Below are 22,231 nucleotides of genomic sequence, written 5' to 3' on the forward strand. Positions count from 1 at the left end.
TTGAATCAGTCGGTGCCAGAGACATAAAGTTATCAGCCAAAGGTTAATTGTTGTAAAAATAGTTTCAAAAATCGATTTTTTGAAAACTAATAATAACTAGAAATGCACAAAAACCCTTGATTAAAATTTATTGCAGAGGGTGACTCATTCGTATGAACTGATTTTAATGATTTCGATATTTTTTTTTAGGATTGAAATTAATTCCATTTCATCCTGTAGGATTAAAGCTTTTACTTAAATTAATTTCTTAAATGGACACATTATTTGTAATTTTATCATATATTTTTAATTTTCTGCGGTATAACCAGAGTTCGAAAGCCTCGATTCTTTTTAAATTGCATTTTTTTAATGTTCAAGTCTCAGCTCCATACAATAATATTGAAAATATATAACAGCAAATGGTACTCTCCCAATTTCTTATTAGAGTATATCTGGTATCTATTTTGAAAGTTCATACTGGAGCGAAACATAATAAAGTATAAGAAATAATATAAAATAATACTTTTAATAATATCTATGTACATACAAATTTTGGAAAATAATTATTTTAACATCTTGAATTCTCCATATTATCAAGTTTTTGAAGAACTGAAGGGACTAGATATGTCATTTGGTCTCGGTGATTAATAAAATCATCGTGGGTCCACCGTTTATATTTCATTATTGTTATTCCACACCTGACATTTGGATTTAAAAGACTGTCTACTAGCTTGCCATTCTAAAACAAATTAGGTATTGTAAGTATCAGTATTTAAAAGATATAATACATACTTTAGAAGAAAACACGGACTGTAAAATAAATGATTAATTGATAGTTTCCTTCTTCAAGTGCCCTCTCGGCTACGGAGTTTGGCAATAATCATTGCTATTCGTATCTTTGAAGCCGTTGCTCTAAATAATTGGTTAGATGTGCACTGGAACCAGTCTCTTAAATTGCGCAGCCAAGATATACGTCGTCTCCCCACGCTTCGTTTGCCCTAAATCTTTCCTTGGATAATTAACTGGAGCAATCGGTACTTTTTCCCTCTCATCACATGACCAAGATATTCCAACTTTCTTCTCTTGATGATGATCAACAGCCCCCACTCTTTGTTCATTCTTCGAAGAACTACACTATTTGTTATTTTGTCTGTCCAAGGTATTTTCAAAATTCTTCTGTATATCCACATTTCGAAGGCCTCTAGTTTATCGGTATTGCTCTTGTTTAAAGTCCAAGTCTCTACTTCGTACAGCAGTATCGAGAAGATGTAGCATCTAACCAATCTCATTTTCAGGTTTAAGCTAATGTCATGACTTCCCAGAATGTCCTTCATATTAACAAAAGCAGCTCGAGCCTTTCCAATTCTAGTTTTTATTTCTTCTGTGATGTCATTGTTGTTATCAACGCTTGTTCCCAAATATTTATATTTGTGCACCGGTTCGATTTCGTTATTGTGAATGTACAGCTTTGCATTCTATCTTTGTTTTTTTTGAAATAATCATGAATTTCGTCTTCGTGACGTTCATTGTTAACCATTTCTCTTCACTAGTTGTGACTACCTGGTTTAAACTGGCTTGCAGGTCTTCTACTGTCTCCGCCATTAAAATCGTATAATCTGCATATCTAATATTATTAATTGGTTGGCCGTTAACTTTTATCCCAATCTCTTCTTTCTCCAATGCTTTCTTCATAATTTCTTCCGAATAAAGATTAAATAGCACTGGTGACAGCACACATCCTTGTCTAACTTCTTTTTTAATTTAAATTTCATTTTTTGTGCTATTTTCGATGCGTGCGACTGCCTTCTAATTATAATACAGAGTAGATATTATTCTTATATCGTGATTGTCTAACTGTTTAGCTTCCAAGATCTCTAAAAGTTAGTTATACTTGACTTTATCAAACGCCTTGTTGTAATCAATTAAACGAGCAAATACATCTTGATTCACATCCAAACACCTCTGTGTCAAGATGTTAAAGGCAAATAATGCTTCGCGAGTTCCATTTCCCTCCCAGAATCCAAACTGAGTTTCTCCGATATCTTCTTCCAATTTTCTGTAAATTCTATTATGAATTATTTTGAGGAATATTTTTAAGGTATGGCTCATCAGAGATAATTGACAGAATTTTAAATCGATATCATTGTTATAATAATAAGACTTAATGGTTTTATACTGCTTCCACAAATTTATTATTAATTTTTATCACTACAGCTGTTTCGGTACGGTGCCTTTCTCAAGTGATCTATTTTTGGTATGTGTTTACACTTTATAGTCCTTAACTGAATAGGTTGAGGAGGAGAGAACTGTTTGTCTCAAGTTGGTCATTCAGAATTATATCTGTGTTTTTTAATTTGTTAATTTCCATAGATTCTAACAAAGATAGCTTGAGACCTTTATTTTGGATGTGAAGAATTTAAAATTTGTCATTAAAAGAATGATTATGGTCTAAAAGGTGAATTGTGTACGTAGAATCTATTTTTCTATTATTAAAAGATCGTTTATGTTCTTCTATGCGTTTGTTAAAAGTTCTGCCAGTTTGACCTATGTAAGTTTTTGGGCAGTCACCACATTAAAGTTTGTATACACCACTACATATATATACATATCTCTAATTTTTTAAAAAATATCTTAACAAAAATTTAATGAAATGTTACTTACTTCTACTGTTGTTATAAAATCTCCTTCTCCTAAAAACTGCGCAACTGGTATATTTATTTTAGATAAATTATAGTACGGGGGTTTGGGAGTTCCGTACTTTTTTAAATTTCTTTCTCTGCCATAATCAAATCTACGATATTCTCCAGATCCCCACAACTGAGTGTAATGTTTAATAAGAGTTTCGCCTACTGCATCGGGAAAAAAGTAAGTAACTATTGGAAAATGTTCCTAAAAATTGTTTTTATAGTACCTATGCAGTGCTAACTATATTAACTATAATATATAATACCAGTACAAAAAGTACGAAATATAGTTGAACGTTGCTGAAATTTGACATTGTTTTTTTAAATTTATTTAATGTCATCCAAACCAGTGAAGTTATAGACGACAACAATGGAAAATAAATACCAATCGCGGATTTAAAAAAAACACATTCGTGACACCACAACTCATGATATTGGGAATCGAAAGAAATCAATGCATTTACTCAGAAATGTGACAAATAGAATTAAAGTCGCCGTCATGACAGACAACGGATATATTGTTACAAATATATCCTGGAATATCAAACTGTCCTATTCTTCTTGATGTGCCTATCCGTTACGAATGTTGGCAATCATCATGGCAATCTTTAACTTATCTGCAACATCGCGGAAAAGCTGCATATATGTTGTATTGAACCAAATTCTGCGGTTCTTTAACCAAGATGTTGTTCTCCATATTTCCATATCCTTATCCTTATTTTAGCGGCAACAAAGAAAGAAATTTATTGAAACAACGGATGCTCGTCCAACGTCGTCAACACACTTGCATAGCTTGCATAGATTAGTGCCGTTGCGTGAACAAACATTCATACAAACCTGAAAGACACAGAGCAACGGCCAACGGGACGGTTTCAAAATCGACCCGTTGACCGTTGTCGTTAACAGGAGCTTTAAGGCTTTAATGCTCGCTAAGAGCGTTTTCGGGTCCGTCGACCGGAGAAAGAGGGGGTCTTTAGTCGGTAGGCGGTCTCGTTACACGGTGAAGACTGAGAGATCGAGTCCGACATACCTGGCTAAAGGACTGACATCCGTTTAATTCCTATTTCGAAGGCAAAGTTTGATGACGTTGTGCACCTCTCCAGATTTTGCACAAAGAATGCCGATGAGTATTTTAAAGCACTACCCCATTTTAAATGAGGACAAGTTTATTATTATCATACCTACTAAGCAAAATTGTATTATTCTTTTATTTTTGTTGCTTTTCGTATATTAAATTCATCATCATCATCATCATTGGCTTTTACAACTCTTCGTGAGTTTTTGCCGCGTTTACTATTGCCTTCCATTGATTCCGATCCTGTGCTATTATTTCCCATGGCCTTACTTCCATCTTCTCTAGGTCTTCCCTGACTGCGTCTTTCCACCTTTTTCTAGGCCTTCCTGTCGATCTTCTACTATCTGGTCTTTCCCAAAACACATTGCTAATCAGTCTGTCGTCATCACTCCGTACCACGTGGCCTGCCCATCTTAATATATTGGCTTTTATGTATCTTACGATGTTTCCTTTCCCGAAGAGAGTCTCTATTTCATTGTTGTATCTGATCCTCCATTTATTTGTCACGCTGTCCCTGCAAGGACCATATATAATTCGCAGGATTTTGCGTTCCCATACTAATAGCTTATTGATTTCTTTCTTTCTCAATGTCCATGTTTCACTTCCATATGTCACTGCTGGTCGTATTATGGTTTTGTACATTTGGATTTTGGTACGCCTTGAGAGAAGCTTTGACCTCATTAGATGTTGAATGGCAAAGAATGATTTATTCCCCGCCAGTATTCGTATTTCAACCTCCCGTTCTCCTGTGTTTTCACTGGTAATTGTTGCTCCTAGGTATTTGAATTCTTTGACCACCTCAAAATTTTGTATATTAAATTCACTATGCATTAAAACATTCCCCCTTGTTAATCAGCGAAAGTGTATTTCTTAGGTATTTCTTACAATGTGGTGTTCTACCGCTATCCAAATTACATGAAAATTTTTAACTCACAGTATAAACTTACTAAACTTATAATTTAAAAAAATATTACCATATATAACAAAATATATCAGTAATATTAGTCTTATAACTCTGAAAATGCTCTCGTGAAAAATAAAACAAAAGTGACATTCATCCTTTTTTTTTCCTGTACCCTCTATATGTCTTTGTACATAAATATTATAAAGTTTAATAAAAACTTTACACTTACTGGAGATACACCTTTAAAATCGTATCCTAATACTGGAGCTGCAAGATTATAACATATAAAGAACTGTATTGGTCCGCTTGCACAAAGCCCCAGTGGCTCTTGTTCACGGGGGAACATTTTTCCGTTCCACAGCAATCTAAGGAAAGGCTAAAATTTTAGAAACAATATTAACTAAACAAAAATAAGAAAAGCGTGAAACACGTAATAGGTTTTTTACCATAGATACTAAACATAGTTCTGGACAAGATAACATAGTTGTTTTAATTATTACTTGGTGGTTTGAATATTTAAATTTTATTGAAATATATAAATCCGCCAGGTGCAAAACTTTATATTTACCGTATAAGCCAAACTTAGATATCTGCAAATAACTGGTAAATTTTGCATAAAACCTCAGATTTAATAAATTGAACTCTTTTGTGATAAATAAATGCCTTATTAGGTAAAATATAATGATTTTTTCTTAGAAAGTTATTGTGTTTGCTAGGAAAGGAAAAATAATTTGAAAATACCGAGTTTTGCCAGTAAATACAGATTTATGCAACTAACATTTGCAGATACATGATAATAGTCAACCATTAACGATATAAGAGGTTCTTTGAAGAGTGCGTTTTAAAAACCTAGTGTGTTACGAATAGGAAAGAAAGCATGTGCCAGTAAATTTAAGTCCACAGTTTATTTTTATCCAAAGTACAAAACGTCTTACCAATTACGTGTATATATTTATAATAATTACTAAACTCTAAGTTCCTCTGGGTCCTCATCATCAATATGATCATTTTCTGCAGAACTCTCGTTATTTTTTGTCTGTACGCCAGTAACTGTTATTTTATAAAATGTGAGATCCAGCTGGTCTCTTCAATTTTCACCAAAATGTTTTTTAAGAAGAGTGTCTATAAACGATTTATCTCATTTCCATTAACATCCAATCTGTTGTAACTTTAAGGTCTAAAAAAAATTTTTTTTCCCTTTTCGTATTGTAAATTTGCTGAACCCTATGTCAGAACGATAAAATATTTTCGCTCTTACCTTTGCCATATAATCTTTGTCCTTGGAAAATATAAATCTTTTCGACGCAATAAATTAAAAATGCCAGTTGGAATGTTTTTTAAGAACAACGTTACTCATCTTTCGCCAGTTTGGGTTTATAGTTTGGAGTTTGGAGTTTACATAAAAAAAGTATTTGTTTACTGGTGACCAAAGAAAGTGACCAAAACATTAAAATCAGAAAATGTATTGGATTGCTTAAATATCTTTTTCTTCTTCTTAGTTGTTGACCTGATGCAGCTATCGTGATATCATGAAGCTATTAGCTAAATTTCCCAATGTTCCTCCACGTTTTTCTATCTTCTGCCATTCTAGCACATTCTGACAATGGAGCGCCAATGGTAGCAACAATATGGTCCGTGTATCGTGTGGGAGATCTACCTCTATTTCTTTTGCCTTCTACTTTTCCCTGGATGGTAAGTTTTTCAAGACCATTTCTTCGAAGCACATGTCCAAAATAGCTTATTATTTGTTCTGATATTTGTGTTCTTAGTCTTTTTTTATGTTTAGCTGGTCCAGTATGGATTCATTTGTTCTTCGGGCCACCCATGGTATTCTCAGCATTCGTCTCCAGCAGTACATCTCAAATACATCTATGTTCTTTTTGTCTTTCTCAGTAAGGGTCCAGCATTCCGATGCATAAGTAAAAACTGGAAAAACTAGACTTCTCACTAGTCTCATTTTTGTATCGGTAGTTATTTTATATTATTTATTTTATATTATTATTTAATATAAAAATGAAATATTGGAATATTTAAGGAAATATGGAAAGCTGTAGAAGAGCAAAATAACTGTTTAGACCAGCTATAAATAAAATAGCTCTTAAAGTATGACTAACAAAATGTTACGTATACAGTGTATTATACTATGGAGTGGAATCATGTACGTTAAATCTAGACACAATGAGACGACTTAACGCCTTTGAAATGTGGACCTATAGAAGAATTATGAGGGTTTCCTGGATAGATAGAGTTACAAACAATGAAGTACTGAGAAGAATAGGTAAAGAGAAGGAAGTTGAACTCACAATCAAAGAAAGAAAGCTACAGTATCTCGGACATGTGATGCGATGCGAGAAGTATGGCATCCTGCGACTCATAATACAAGGAAAAATAGATGGCAGAAGAAGCGTCGGAAGAAGACGAATTTCATGGCTTAAGAACCTGAGAGAATGGTTTCGATGCAGCTCAAAACAACTATTTAGAGCCACTGCCTCAAAAATTAAAATATCTATGATAATTGCCAACCTCCGTAGCGGAGATGGCAACCTAAAGAAGAAGATAAATTAAATAAGAATAGCCTGGAAGCCTTGATGCTATATAATCTTCAATGGGATAGGAATACAACTAATTCTTACCTAATTTAACTTTAACTTGTACTAGTGATAGCGAACGTGGTGATTTCTAAATTACGCCTTGATTAGTGACCGTGATTTATAAATAAAGGTGATTTTAAACGGTGACCGTGATCACTGTTCTTTTACTTACAGTAACATGTAGTCACAAGTATCGTAAACTTAAAGAACACGATAGCGATCACTTTATGTTAGGTAGTACCTAACATATATACCTATACTATAAAAAATATTTCTGATAATGCATATGTTTCACTAACGCAAGTAGATGGCAAGTTTCATTGTCATATAACTGTCCTCATACTTTAAAAAATTTCAATAAATTAACACAAATTTCTAAAATATATCTCTTGAATAAATATAAATAACTTTAACAATTTAATTAATATAAAACATCACTTTCATTTAACAAACAATCACATATACCTTAATCCTATTTCATTTGTTAACGTCTGTCCCTTCAAGAAACTTCCTCGTTAATTGTCACAACATTAGCCCAAGATCACCCATCATCAGCAATTACAGGATAGTTTGAACTATGTATCACGAATCATTATTGAAACATTCTTGTACCGGAATGTAAGTAGTATTTTGTTTGTTTCTAATTTATTACAATTCAATAGATTATCTCTTACCAATTTGTGGGTTTTCACTTTGTCTGCTTAATCAATTTTATGCATATTAATAAACAAAGGCAGGTACTATTGGCATAATTACTATAACCTTTTTTTGATCTTTATCTTTATAAGACAGCACCCTTATATGGGCTTTTTATAATTTCAGCATTTAATTTACTTTGTATTGTTTGACCTGAAGATGCTTTGCAAAGTGTAGAAAGCGAAACTGGTCGTTTGGTAGTAAAATTAAATTGATTGTGGGTAAGTCTAATTTTATTTCTTTTACCTATTTAAAATGGACACACACAAGCAACACATTCATGATTATCATAATAAATTTACAATACTAACAATAAAGTAGTCGATTTAAAGGAAGCACTATAAAACTTCACTTGTGAAACAAGAATTTCACATAAATTTTTTTATAAATTTTTAAGAATGTTTTTATGAACGAAAAAATATATTCAGGACGTTAAATCAATAGCAATATTTTAAATTTATTACTTCAAAACAATAAATATCAGTAGAAAATAAGATAAAATATCTCGTGTTTCAGTTCCTTATATTCACCATTTGTAAATCCCCATAGAATATCATAATATTTATTATATAAACAAGTTTTGTAAGACAGTGACCGTGATTTGATATCTGATATATCTGGTCACTGATCGCGGTTATCGAAGTTAGCAAGGAACGCTAGTTATCGATGATTTATAAATCACCGTGACTGAATGTGGTTTCACCGTTGGTAAAACCACGTTCCATTACTTACTTGTACATACCTGTGCTATCGTAAAAAAAGGTGAAATAAATCTTGCAACTGAAATAATGTTTCTAAAGTAACAAGCTGTTGCTAAACTTATTATACCACTTAGTTTCTTAGATGCTTCCTCTGGATACAAGCTCGCATACGCTATGGATACTGTGCTTCCCATGGAAAAACCCATAAAAATGGCCTTCTGACCTGTTATATTATATACAAGATCAATGGTTTTTGGAACATCAAATTCAATCTCCTCGTCAAGGCTAAAATTAAGAATCGAATTAATGATACTAAAATCTATTATGATTGTATTAATATCTCATTGCTCCATATATTCTGTATTAGTTCATAAATCTTTCTGTATAGTGCCTCCTTACCATACGTTATAAGTTCTGCCCATATTTCGTCTTCTCTCGCTGTTTTCCCTTTTTAATGTTTGCATATTTTCTCTTTCACTTCTGTATAGGTCAATACTTCTTCTTCGTTTTGTTACGTGTTAGTTATTGTTTCTCTTTCTTCTTCTCTATCCGTTTCTAGATATATTTTTTCGTAATACTTCTGCAATTTTTCTGCTTCTATAGCTATATCAGACGCATGAGACAATGAAGTGAAAGACTTATATTTCGTTATTAAAGACACAATAAGAAATATTTCATCTAACGATCCACTCATAATCATAGAAAATTTTAACGCTTAGGTAGGAGAAACAAGAAATGATAACAGGCAAAGTGTAGGCAACTATGGGTTAGGTATTAGAAACAGCCGAGGCGAACGTTTATTAGATTTTGCAACTGAAAACAGTTTGGCCATTGTAAACACAATGTTCAAACATTATATCCGTCGTTTATCGACGTGGACCAGCCCAAATGGAAAATACAAGAACCAAATTGACTACATATTGATAAGAAACAGATGGAAGACATGTTTTACAAATGTAAAAACTAGACCAAGGGCTGAATGTGGATCCGATCATAAATTGTTATGGGCTTGATTTAAGATGAAGCTAAAAAGAACAATGCCGCACCAAAATCAAAACAGGCTGGAGATTTCAAATCCGAAAACATTTAGAGATGCATTAAAGGAAACTAGTATGTTGAACACACAAGACAATCCAGAAGAAATGTGGAAATGTTTTAGAAATATCATAGAAACCTCTGCAGAAAGAACCACAACCTAAAAAAAGATCATCAAGAGAAAACACTGGATGACAGACAGAACGCAGCAACTTCTCGAAGAGCGAAGGAGAATTAAATCTCTCATATATCAAAACGACAGCAACAAAAACGAATTAACAAGGTTTAATAGAAAAATTAAAAGAGCATGTAGGGATAATAAAAATAAACATATAAATGAAAAATGCAAAGAACTAGAGAGACATGCACACCTGTATGAATCTCATGAGCTAATGGATCAAAACCAACACATTATAAATACCGAGAAAGGGATTGCGGAAGTATGGAGAAAATATTGTCAAAGTCTATATGCAGATGATCCCCAGAATGCAAATCACGACGAGTTCACTACAGAGAGAGAACCAAACATTCTAAAGTCAGAGGTAGAAAAAGCAATCAAAAAGTTAAAAAATAAAAAATCTCCTGGCGCAGACCAGATTACAGCAGAAGTTTAAAAAGAGACTGGAGATGTTAAAGTAAATGTTATACATATGATCTGCAAAAAGCTTTGGGAAACCATAGAGTGGCTCAACGACTGGACAACATCAACATTGCCATTGATTGCCACAGATATCAGAAAAACAAGCGGGATTTGTCTCTGGAAAAGGCCCAAGAGGACACATCCTTAATGTCAGACAGATAATCGAAAAAACTCGTAAATTCAATACACAAAGGCCTTCGATAAAGTCAAATGGCAGCAGCTATGGTCCATACTTGCGGAAATGGGAACACCCCACCACTTAATTCAACTAATTAGAAGTCTATAAAGTGGAATATCAGTAGGAGGTCAAAAAATGAGTAACTTGAGATATGCTGATGATACTTTAATAATCGCGGCAAATCAAGAAGAAATGGAAGACATAATGAGATGTCTGAATGAGAAAAGGAAAACATATGGAATAAAGCTACAGTATCTCGGACATGTGATGCGGGGCGAGAAGTATGGCATCCTGCGACTCATAATGCAAGGAAAGATAGATGGCAGAAGAAACATCGGAAGAAGACGAATTTCATGGCTTAAGAACCTGAGAGAATGATTTGGATGCAGCTCAAAACAACTATTTAGAGCTACTGGCTCAAAAATTAAAATAGCTATGATGATTGCCAACCTCCGTAGCAGAGATGACACCTGAAGAAGAAGATGGACTAAAGCTAAGTAGGAGTAAGACAAAGATCATGATATTAGACAGAGCTCGGAATAATCTTTACCACATTAAAGAAATTTTGGGCTTTGAAGTAGTAAATAGTTTCATATACCTGTAGTCCCTAATAACAAATGACGGAGGGTATGACAGAGAGATACGTAGAAGGTTGACTATTGTTAGAACAGGTATGATGAAACTGGTAACAATTTGGAAAAATTCTAGCATAACAATACACACAAAACTAAGGCTGGTAAGGGCACTCATTTTTCCCATAGCCACAACATACAACAGAGATATTTTGCAGTATTGTGGATACATTGCTAAAAGAACAGGTACGATGGAAAAACTGATAGTCGAGAGTAGAGTTGAAGGAAAGAGACATAGGGAAAGATTCCAAGCCGTTGGGTAGATCAACCAAAAATATTGAAAAAACTGTAAATGCCCGATGTGTCTTTCTTACCACATCCCAAAAGGGATTAGGACTGAGGAAGAGGATAGCTATATTAGCTGTTCGTTTTCGTTTACCTAGTTTTAAGTATTGGTACAATGCTTTTAAGTTATGTCTTTTATTTTCTGTATCTCATTGAATTTCTTCTATTTTTGATTTTTTTTTCGATTTAAATAATTTCTTTGTCTGATGACTTGATTAATAAAAAATATATGTACCTGCACCCAGTATCTACCACTAAAGCAGCGGGTGTCTCCACGGAAGGTAATATTTCTCTACAAACTAAATGTTAGTGGTTTGTAGAGATACCAATATAACCGTTTAATTTTTGTTTTTATTACAGCTAATTTAGATCTACAAATACCAAACCAATAATTAAATCTGTTATTACCTAAAGTTCCAGTAAGCATAATCATCTTGTGTAAGTCCGTGCGCATGTCTCGTGCTATAGCGGGTACCTCTGAAGTTAAGGAAAAACAACTGTCTTCCTGATTCGATAATATTATAAGCTGTAATAAAAAATAAGTTATTTTTTTAAAAACGTTTATAACTATGAGGAAGATCCTTGTAACATGCATTTGCATTATTTTTTACCACATTAAATTATATAAAAACCAAATTCTTTATCAGCCTACTAGACAAAACATATTACGTAATTAATATACTACATTAAAAAAAAACCTTCAACTTGATACTGTTATACCGTCGCAGACCTTGATAGTTGTTGATATTTAAAGATTTAATAGGAACAAATAGTCCGAGATCTGGTGAACAATTTATATAATATTAAATATTTTCTTTCTGTCAGAAATTTTTTCAAAGTTGTTGAAAAGACTTTTAAATAGTACCATTTATCTTCATTTTGCAACTTTTTGACAAAAACAGTTTAATTTATGTTATATTTCAATTTTAATAAAAAACACAAAGTACAGATATCCACGATGATCTCCTACCCCAAATAAAGAACAACAAACACCGATATACAATTTGTGAATTTTTTTTGTGTTTTTTGTGTATATTGAAAGTAACTCATCAATTTTTCGTTTACCTAGTACTACATTTCGTAGTTTCTCAAAAGCATTTATTAACACATTTTCAGAGTATCAAGTAAAGGTCAGTTGATCACGGAATAAGGTTAAATATTTTGCTTTCCATGTTTTATTAAGTTTATTTTATATTTCCAATAATATAATGTTCTTACCTAACGATTGATTTCCTAATGATAAAAACGATGATCCGCTCATGAGTATTCCATGCGCTAAAATTATTGGTGTTGGATGAGTAATTTTTTTATAAGCTCGTACTATAAGTAGCTCATAGCCATCATCGGTAAATATATAATACTCTTCTGCTGTACACCCCCAACGTCGAAGTACCTCGGTCTGTAATGGAATAAAAACTTTAACTCATTAATGCCCACCGCTAAAAGAAAAACTAAAAATACCTAAATCCTTTAGGAGTTGCTTTTAGTTATAATCATAATTATATAAAAAAATATTTTGTACATTTTTGGTACACGGATTACCCACCGTTTTTGAAAAAAAAATGGTGTACCCAAGCAGGTACACTGGGACAATCAGTATAAAATATATAAAATATAATTATATATAACCAGTAGAAATAGTGAACATAAAAATGCATAGAGACCAAGGAAACATTTATTAAAAATACATACAAAAAAACACATAAGTGAAATATTTTAAAACACTCTCTCTGCTCAGTGCAAAGAGTTGCATTGTATTTTTCACACATCCATCGAACTCTTATGTGGCAAAATGGCCATCAGGAGTATCCAGTATACTCTCTGGCAGTGAACCAGATAGTTTAGTAGGTGTGGATCGTCTTTGTATGGCTTTGAAAGCTCTGCAGTTATGGCGGACATTATTTCTTTGAAATAGTAGCAAATCTATTTTGTCATTTTCATTTGTAATCCTATATAGTTTCCACGCATTGACAACTGTCACATTTATTATATGGGTAAAGAGTACCCACCACCATTTTTTTCCAAGTATGCCAATTCTGTAATTATTTACTCCTTGATCGAGTAAGTCCACACCCCCCAGTAATAAATTGTAGGATTTGAATAACTGAGGTTGTGACACTGCTACTTTTTCTTTTTGTTTTGCACACCAACGCTTTACTTGTACTAGGAGCTCTATGGTATTGAAATTGATACCCATGGTTACAGCACTGTTCGTTCCATCTTATAAATAATATAGCACTTATATTGCCTTGCATAAGCCGATATTTTTTGATACGATTCTCACGAACTGTGCCTGTAGCTCTGAAACTTTTTTGTTTCAATGCCACTAAAAGTTCATAACTCGCAAAATAGTTATCGAACAATGTTATATGATCAGTTGGAACTGTAATAATACTCAGGAGGTATAAAACAACTTGTGATCCTAGTGGCAGTTTAGACTTTTTCGGTTTCATCTGTTCTTCGTTAGTTGAAGGCTTAGCTCTGCAATACGTATCAAAATATGGCTTTGATTTGATGATTTGCTTCGTCGAATGGTGGCCAAAGTATTTGACCATTGCTTCATCGATGGATAAATTTTCATGAAAAATGCCCCATTGTTGAAACTTAGCATTCAGTTAATCCATAAGCAGTCGTAGTTTAGACATTGTATCAATTTTGTTTGTCTACGAAATTTATATACTTTTTAATTTCTGTAAACCTATTTCTGCTCATTGCGTTGGAAATAAATGGAACATTCAGATCTTCATCCAAATTCCAATACATCCTTTCACGGGGTAATTTATGGTATCTGGTAAAAAGAAGAATTCCAACAAAAATTTTGATCTCATCTTTTGTAACTATAAAATGATGATTACTGGAGGCTGTTGCGTACATATTGGTTTACTCTACAATATGATTTACAACTTCATCATCAAATAACTTTTTAAAAACTTGAAACTTATTTAGTTCTGCAACCTCAGGTTTTACCTTTCCAATACGTTTATAGCTTCCATTGGTACCATTTATGCTCGTATTGACTATTTTACAACAACATTTGGGATCTCCGGGCTTCTTCAGTAAGTTCTTTTATGGAAGTCAGTTAGCTGTTAGTTCCCTCTTTCATAATTTTATTCGTTTGGACAATGAAATGTCATCATCTGTTTCATCTGTTTCACCTGGGTCATCTCTATTATCAAAATCATCGTAGTTAGGAACATCCACCGTTCTATAGTCATCTTCATCTTTGGACTCGTCAATAATAACGTCAAGTTCTTCGGGAGCATCGTTAGAAATTTGGGTTATTATCAAATCATCTTGATCAAACTCCCCATCCGTTTGGTAGTCAACATTTGGTGTAATTATTACCAGATCTATTTCAGTACTATTGGTAATCTCTACACTTTCAATATCATTTACAGCTGCTGCAAGCATTTGATACCTTTTTCCATAAAATGCAGACGTGCCAAGAAGAATCCAAGAAGAATCATCGTACAATTTCAGACCTAAAAAAATATATATTATATTGTATACCCTTTTGCCCAATGTACCCTCGCAGGTACAAAGAAGTTTAGGTTACTAAATCTCCGAGGTAAAACAAATCTGTAATTAAACTATATTCACTCAATATTGTTACACATATAATCAACACATGCATAAATTAGTAACCAAAATCTGGCAACGGAAGGAAACGCCCGCGGACTGGAAATTAGGTGTAATGCACCCTCTTCACAAAAAGGGAGATATAATGGTGTGTGATAATTATAAAGGCATCACCCTACTTAACGTGGCATATAAAGTATTGTCCAACGTATTGTACAGAAGATTGATCCCCTATGCTGAACAAATAGTTATGACCTACCAGTGCGGTTTCCGACCCAATAAATTAACAACGGATCAAATCTTCACAGTCAGACAGATTCTTGAGAAAACGCTTGAATTCGGAGTCGACAACCACCACATATTCGTGGATTTCAAAGTCGCATACGACTTAATCAACAGACAAAAACTTCTACAGGCTATGGTGGAATTTCAAATGCCGCTTCATCTTGTTCAACTAACAAAACTTACACTCACAGGCGTAGAAAGTATAGTCAGAATCCAAAACGACTTTTCCAGACCCTTCCATTGTAAAAATGGACTGAGACAGGGAGACGGACTGTCGTGTCTCTTATTTAGCCTTGCACTAGAAAAAGTAATTCGAGAGTGCCATATTAATACGAATGGCACCATCTTTAATAAATCTGTACAAGTGGTCGGATATGCAGATGACACAGACATTATTGCTAGGTCCACAGAATCTCTGATCGAAGCATTTCGATCACTAAGGGCGTCTGCACTTAGAATGGGTTTGAAAATAAACGCACAGAAAACCAAGTATATGTATTGTACTAGATCAGGCAACCAGATACCTAGACTATTAATTGATGATCTGAAACTGGAAGGTGTGGACACCTTCGTCTACCTGGGCTCGCTGCTGACCAAAGACAACAATGTCAGCGAAGAAATTAAAAGAAGAGTAGTGCTTGCCAATAAGCGCTATTACTGCTTGAGGAAACATATGGCCCCAAAACTCTTCTTCTTAAAGTGCCTATCCGTTCCGGATGTTGGCGATCATCACGGCTATCTTTACTTTATTTATTGCAGCGCGGAACAGTTCAGTGGTAGTCGTGTTATACCACTTTCGTAAATTTTGAAGTCAGGAAATGCGTCTTCTTCCCGGTCCTCTCTTACCATTTTTTTCCCTTGGAGAATCAGCTGGAGAAGGCCGTAAGGTTCTTGATTTCTTATTACATGTCCTAGATATTCCAACTTTTTAGTTTTGACGGTCATGAGAATTTCACATTCTTTCCCCATTCTACGCAAGACCTCCACATTAGTAACTCTGTCAACCCAGGATATACGTAAGATGCGCCTATAACACCACATTTCGAAAGCTTCGAGCCGATTCATAGATGCAACAGTCAGTGCCCATGCTTCCATTCCGTAGAGCAGAACTGTCAATATGTAGCAGTTCAATAGACGGCATTTTGTTTTTAATGATATGTCTCGACTGTTGAAAATGGTTCTCATTCTAACGAATGCTGCTTTTGCTTTTATTATTCGCTGTTTAATTTCTGTTGAGTGGTCCCATTGGCTATTTAAATTGGTGCCTAGATATGTATATTGCTCGACTCTTTCGATATTCTGTTGGTTGATTGTAAGATGAGCGTTTAGTATTGGTTTTTTACTAATTGTCATAAATTTGGTTTTCTTTATGTTAAGAGCTAGTCCGTATCTGTTGCTGACTTCTGTTATGCGATTTGTTAATATCTGTAAGTCATTCAGATTATCGGCAAAAACTATAGTGTCATCTGCATATCTGATGTTATTCAACCATTCACCGTTTATTAGTATTCCTTTCGCACAACCGTCTAAAGCTTCCTTAAATACCCATTCAGAATAAATGTTGAACAACAATGGAGACAAAATACAGCCCTGTCATACTCCACGTTCTATTGCAATTTTATCAGTTAACTGGTCTTCTATTTTGATTTTGGCCGTTTGATTGTAGTAAATGTTTCTGATAATTCTAAGATCTTTGTTTTCAATTCCAATTTCTTGAACTACAGTCATTAATTTGTCATGTTTTAGTCTGTCAAATGCCTTCTGGTAATCTATAAAGCATACGTATATGTCACAATTCACATCCCTGCATCTCTGAAATAGCACCTGTACAGGAAAAAGGGCCTCCCGTGTTCCCAGATCATCATGAAATCCGAATTGTGTTCTTGTTAGTTGTTCCTCACATTTTGTATATATTCTTTTGTGAATGACCTTTAGAAATGTTTTAAGTAAATGGCTCATAATTCTATAGTCTTCGCACTTTCTCGCATTGGGTTTTTTTGGAATATTTATAAAAGTTGACACTAACCACTCTTGGGGAACCACGCCCGTATCATATATACTGTTAAATATATTTGTCAACCATTTTATGCCATCATAGTCCATAAGTTTTAAGAATTCTGAGTGAAAATTATCAGGGCCTACTGCTTTACTATCTTTGGTGCTTTTGATGGCATATTTTACTTCTTCGACTGTAAATGGTGGTCCAGATTCGCAATTGGTGTTTGTTGTAATACCAGTGTTACTTCGTATATCTTCAAAAGTTTTTTCCACGTATTTAATCCAAATATCTTTTTTATGCTCTATTTCCAGTACTATGTTTCCCTGATTATCTGTCAGGAATCCAGTGTTCTTGTGTTTATATAAGCCTGCCGCTTCTTTAATCTTTTTATGGGGGTTAAATGAATCATGTTTTTGTTGTAATGACTCTATCTCTGTATACTTCGAGCTAAACCAATTTTCTTTTGCTATTTTAATAGCCCTTTATATTTCGTTATTTATGTTGTTGTAGTAATTCTTATTACCTTTAACGTTTCTTCTGTCTTCCATCATACATAAAATCTCCTCCGTCATCCATTCCTTTTTATTTGTTCTTTCAGGTTTTAAGTATTTCTCTGTTATTTCTTGACTTACTTTGTGCAAATTTTCTAGTTCTACATCTGTGTTATCTGTTTCTGTACGGGCCCATGGTTTTTCTGTACGAGCCCACGTTTTTTCTTTTAGGCGTCTTTGTACCTTTTCCTTTACTGTTTTATTTTTCAGTTGGTTAATATCGTACTTCATAATTTTTGGTCTTTGAACTTTCTTTAAACTAAGTTTCATTTTGGCGATAAGTGGATTGTGGTCCGAAATTATGTCGGATCCCGGGTACGCTTTAACATATGTTATAGAGTCTCTAAATCGTTTGTTAATAAGAATATAGTCTATTTGATTTCGTACTGTGTGATCTGGGGTATCCTGGGGAGATTTCCACGTATATAGTCGTCTTGGAGGAAGATCATAGAAGGTGTTTGTCACTACGAGCTGTTCTTCAGTTGCAAATTCAATCAAACGGTCTTTACGTTCATTACGTTCCCCTAGACCAAAGGATCCCACTAAATTTCCACTTTGTCCTTTGCCAACTTTGGCATTAAAGTCTCCCATTATTAGTATTATTTACGTTTCGCCCCAAAACTACCCAGAAAAATTAAAGTAACCATATATAAAACACTAATAAGGCCAGTGTTAACATACGGGTCTGAAACGTGGTCACTTACACAGAACGACCAATAATTGCTTAAACGTTTCGAGAGAAAAATTACAACTTTGAGTTATACAGAAGTTTTGGGGAACCTGACGTTGTAAAATGTATTAAACTAGCACGCCTTCGATGGATAGGACATGTTATTAGGCGAGATGAAGATGCAACGATCAGAAAAATTTTCGACCGAAGAGGACCAGTGGGAAGACGAGCCAGAGGAAGACCAAAACTTAGGTATCAAGATAACATAGAGGCTGATCTAAAATCCATTGGAGTAATAGCATGGAGAAGAGTTGCCAGAGACAGAGGCGAATGAAAGATTGTTCTGAAGAAGGCTTTCTCTCATAACGAGCTGTAATGCCACTGATGATGATGATAATAAAAGAAATTTCAGGCATGCAACAAAATAAATTCATCAATGCAGAACATTATTAATAAAAATGTTTACGTACCATAATTTAACCTCCAATCACAACTGCAATGGCTTTTTTCAAAGTGCTGTATCTTAAAACCACGCAAAAAAATACAGTAATCTGTTACACCGTCTGAGAGATGAAACTATGCAGAAGCGTCTTGTGTCCCAGATATTGAGATTTTCAACCATAGATGGCGTCAGCAGAAAATCATATTTACCGTACCCGTGCAGGTACTCTGGGCGTTAATGGGTAAATAATGTAAAGGAAGAAGTGGAAACTTAAAAAAAATCACTGTCAGTATGTTACAAAGAAGACTACAAGAGCTTTCAATAGATATGAAAAACAAAAAGCACGCCAAAATCTTCTGACATATAAGAAGTTAAAGGCTATTAATAGAAAAATTGTAAAAGAAGCAAAAAAGGAATCGTGGAAAAATGTTATATCAAAAATATACAGCAGCAATAGGCTAGTGACATTATATTATCTTTATGTGTTACAACAGAAAGTTTATTTTTTAGTCAGATATTGGTACTTGTATGTGAAGATAAGCAATCATGTATTAAGATGGCTGCCACATTGGAATCAAAAATAACCAAACATATTGATGTTTGACATAATTTTATTAGAAATTGTTTGGAAAAGGAACTTATTACTTTAGAGTATGTACAGTCTGATCAGCAACAAGTCGACATTTTGTCAGAGTCATTATAAAAAAACTAAAGTCACCTATTTTAGGGAGTTTTTAAATGTTGTTGAGTTGTAATAGTTTTGTAGTTACGCTAATATAGAATTGCAGAAGGGTGTTGATATAACAATTCTATATTATATATTTTTATGTGTTAAGCATTGGTACCACCTGTTAGTGACACTCGTATCAACGTCTACAAGTAGAACTGAGCGAGAATGTAATCAGGAATTTGTGTTAAAATAAAAACGTTATTTTTTCAACGTATTGTTTGGTATAAATAATATGAATAATACTTATTGATATTATTTTAGCCTATATTTGTTTTAAAATAAAAATAATATATGTTTGAATGCCCGAATATTTGAATTTTACTAATTAAAGGCAGATATCAAGCACAGTTTTTTAATAAACCTTGCCCAAGTACTTTTACTCTCAGAGCATCTTCAGAGGCATTTCGTCAAAAATGGTGTCTATCTAGCACGTCAATAAATGTTATATATCTTAAATACATTTACAGAAAAAGTAACACCAGATAAAGGACAAACAGTTTTAACTACATTGTGGGTATCAGCGGTAGACAGAACGGCTCCTGGTCGTAACGAAGCTCCTGGTCTATATTTGTTTTAGTTTAAGTTCAAAGGGATACATAATTCTTGGGGATTATCAATTACGGGATAAAAAAGGAAAGAAAAATATTTAAATCGATGGCCAAAACTAAGACAATTTTTACATTACAATGAACAACTGGAACTGTTAATTTTTTTATATCTACTAGAACAAAAGCTATAAACTTTACTTACCATATTAAGATTCTCAATATCATTGTTGTAACAGGAGCTAGATCTTTTATAATAATCCGAAAATGTTGGACACACTCTTATGCTTACACCACTATTAATAAATAGAAAGACAATACAAAAAATAACATATAATAAAGAAGACATTATCACAGAGACTAAAAATGTATTTTTAAATAACACATAAATGAAAAGCAATATTTTTACAACTAGTTTAGAATTTTAGAGCTATTATTTTTAATAACGTTATTTTAAAGTTTTATATGCTTTATTTTAAAACAACTTTACATTAACCAGAGCGATAACAATATATAATTGTTTATATTATCTGGTTCTAAGGTAGTTCACATTAAATAACTGAATATTGATATTTGGATTCATGCGTATGGTAAGGTCAATAAATAAAGGAAGCGGAAAATTTTTTACGAGATATATTACATAATTAAAAATAGCTGTAAAAACCTGTTCGAAAATCATTAGTTAAAACTATAACATACAGAGAAGCAAAAATTTTTAGAACTATTACAAATATTTTTTTGAAATTCCTAAATGAAAAGCTTTTGTTATTGTCATTGACAACGAATATTTCATATTTGTCTACAATTGTCAGTTTATCCGTACTGTGCATTAAGATCCTGCAAATACATTCATTAATAAATAAATAGTTACATTTTGGAGACGGCTATCGCCGTATTCCCGTTCTCCTCCGCCAATCCTCCCGGTCCAAGGCATGCTCCTCCTCCAAACCTCTCGATTCCATCGCTCTTCTAATTCCTTCATTCCATGAGCGTCGAGGTCTACCTGTTTTTCTTCTTCCAGGGGGCTTCCATCTGTGAAGTTTTTGTGGCCAAGTTCGCCAGGCATTCTCAGTCTGTCAAAACCATGTTGAACCTCTTCTTTCTATTCTGTCAATGACCGTTTCTGTAGCATTCATGTTGTTTCTTATAGATCCGTTGATCTTTCTTTCCTGTCTTGATGTTCTAGCAGTTCTTCTCAAATAATCCATTTTAACTGCCAACAATCTTCTCTTCAGGTCTGCATTAATTGTCCATACTTCAGAGCCATAACAAAGAACTGATTCAACCATGGTTTGCCCTATCCTTTTCATGTTTCTTTTGGAAATGTTGCGATCCCACCATAAGGAGTTCAAACATCCTACAATTTTACGTTGCTGATTAATTCGGTGTTTAATTTCGGTTTCTCCCAATCCGTTCTTATCAACGAGTGCACCTAAATATTTAAATTTTTCCACTTGTTTGATTTCCACGTCCTCATCTATCAACACTTCAAACCTTGCATCTGAATTGATAACTAAATATTTTGTTTTATTCATGCGGACTTGTAACCCCCATTTTACATATTCTCTGTATAGACGCTTTATCATAAATTCTAGATCATAAGAATCTTGAGCTAGGACGACTTGGTCATCTGAAAAGTTGAGGAAGAATAGTATATCATTTCCTCTGAGGATTCCCATTCCCTGACAGTGGTTTTTCCAATTTTAGAGGGCTGCCTCAATATATAAATTATTAAACAGTAAGGGTGACATATTGCATCCTTGTCTTAGTCCTTTAGTTACTTTTATTGGCTTTGATAGTCTATTTATGATTCTTAGGTAAGTAGTGTTATCCCTGTATACTTCTGTGATTATTCTTAGAAGGTATGGACTAATGCCGAGTTGTCGTAAAGCTTGCCACAATTTATATCTTGGGACCTTATCATACGCCTTTTCTTGGTAGATGAAGGCTAGATGTACTTCGGTACCAACCGCTGTCTTCGCTAATTAGATGCCCTACATCATCTTGTATTTTTCCATTTATTATCTTTC

The 22,231-nt window shown here is 33.7% G+C and overlaps 1 protein-coding gene across 1 annotated transcript; it reads right to left on the bottom strand.

Annotated features, from left to right (window-relative positions):
• Positions 1 to 486: 486 nt before the first annotated feature.
• LOC140448295 (gastric triacylglycerol lipase-like) lies at positions 487 to 20,775 on the bottom strand. Its single transcript, XM_072541383.1, has 7 exons — positions 20,407 to 20,775; positions 12,619 to 12,799; positions 11,809 to 11,926; positions 8,672 to 8,915; positions 4,872 to 5,018; positions 2,641 to 2,868; positions 487 to 718 (listed from the first exon to the last, which is right to left on the bottom strand). The coding sequence occupies exons 1-7, from the start codon at positions 20,548 to 20,550 to the stop codon at positions 548 to 550; spliced, it is 1,233 nt and encodes a 410-aa protein (XP_072397484.1). The 5' UTR covers positions 20,551 to 20,775; the 3' UTR covers positions 487 to 547.
• Positions 20,776 to 22,231: the final 1,456 nt, after the last annotated feature.

This window comes from Diabrotica undecimpunctata, chromosome 8 (assembly GCF_040954645.1).
Source record: "Diabrotica undecimpunctata isolate CICGRU chromosome 8, icDiaUnde3, whole genome shotgun sequence".
Lineage (NCBI taxonomy): Eukaryota > Metazoa > Arthropoda > Insecta > Coleoptera > Chrysomelidae > Diabrotica > Diabrotica undecimpunctata.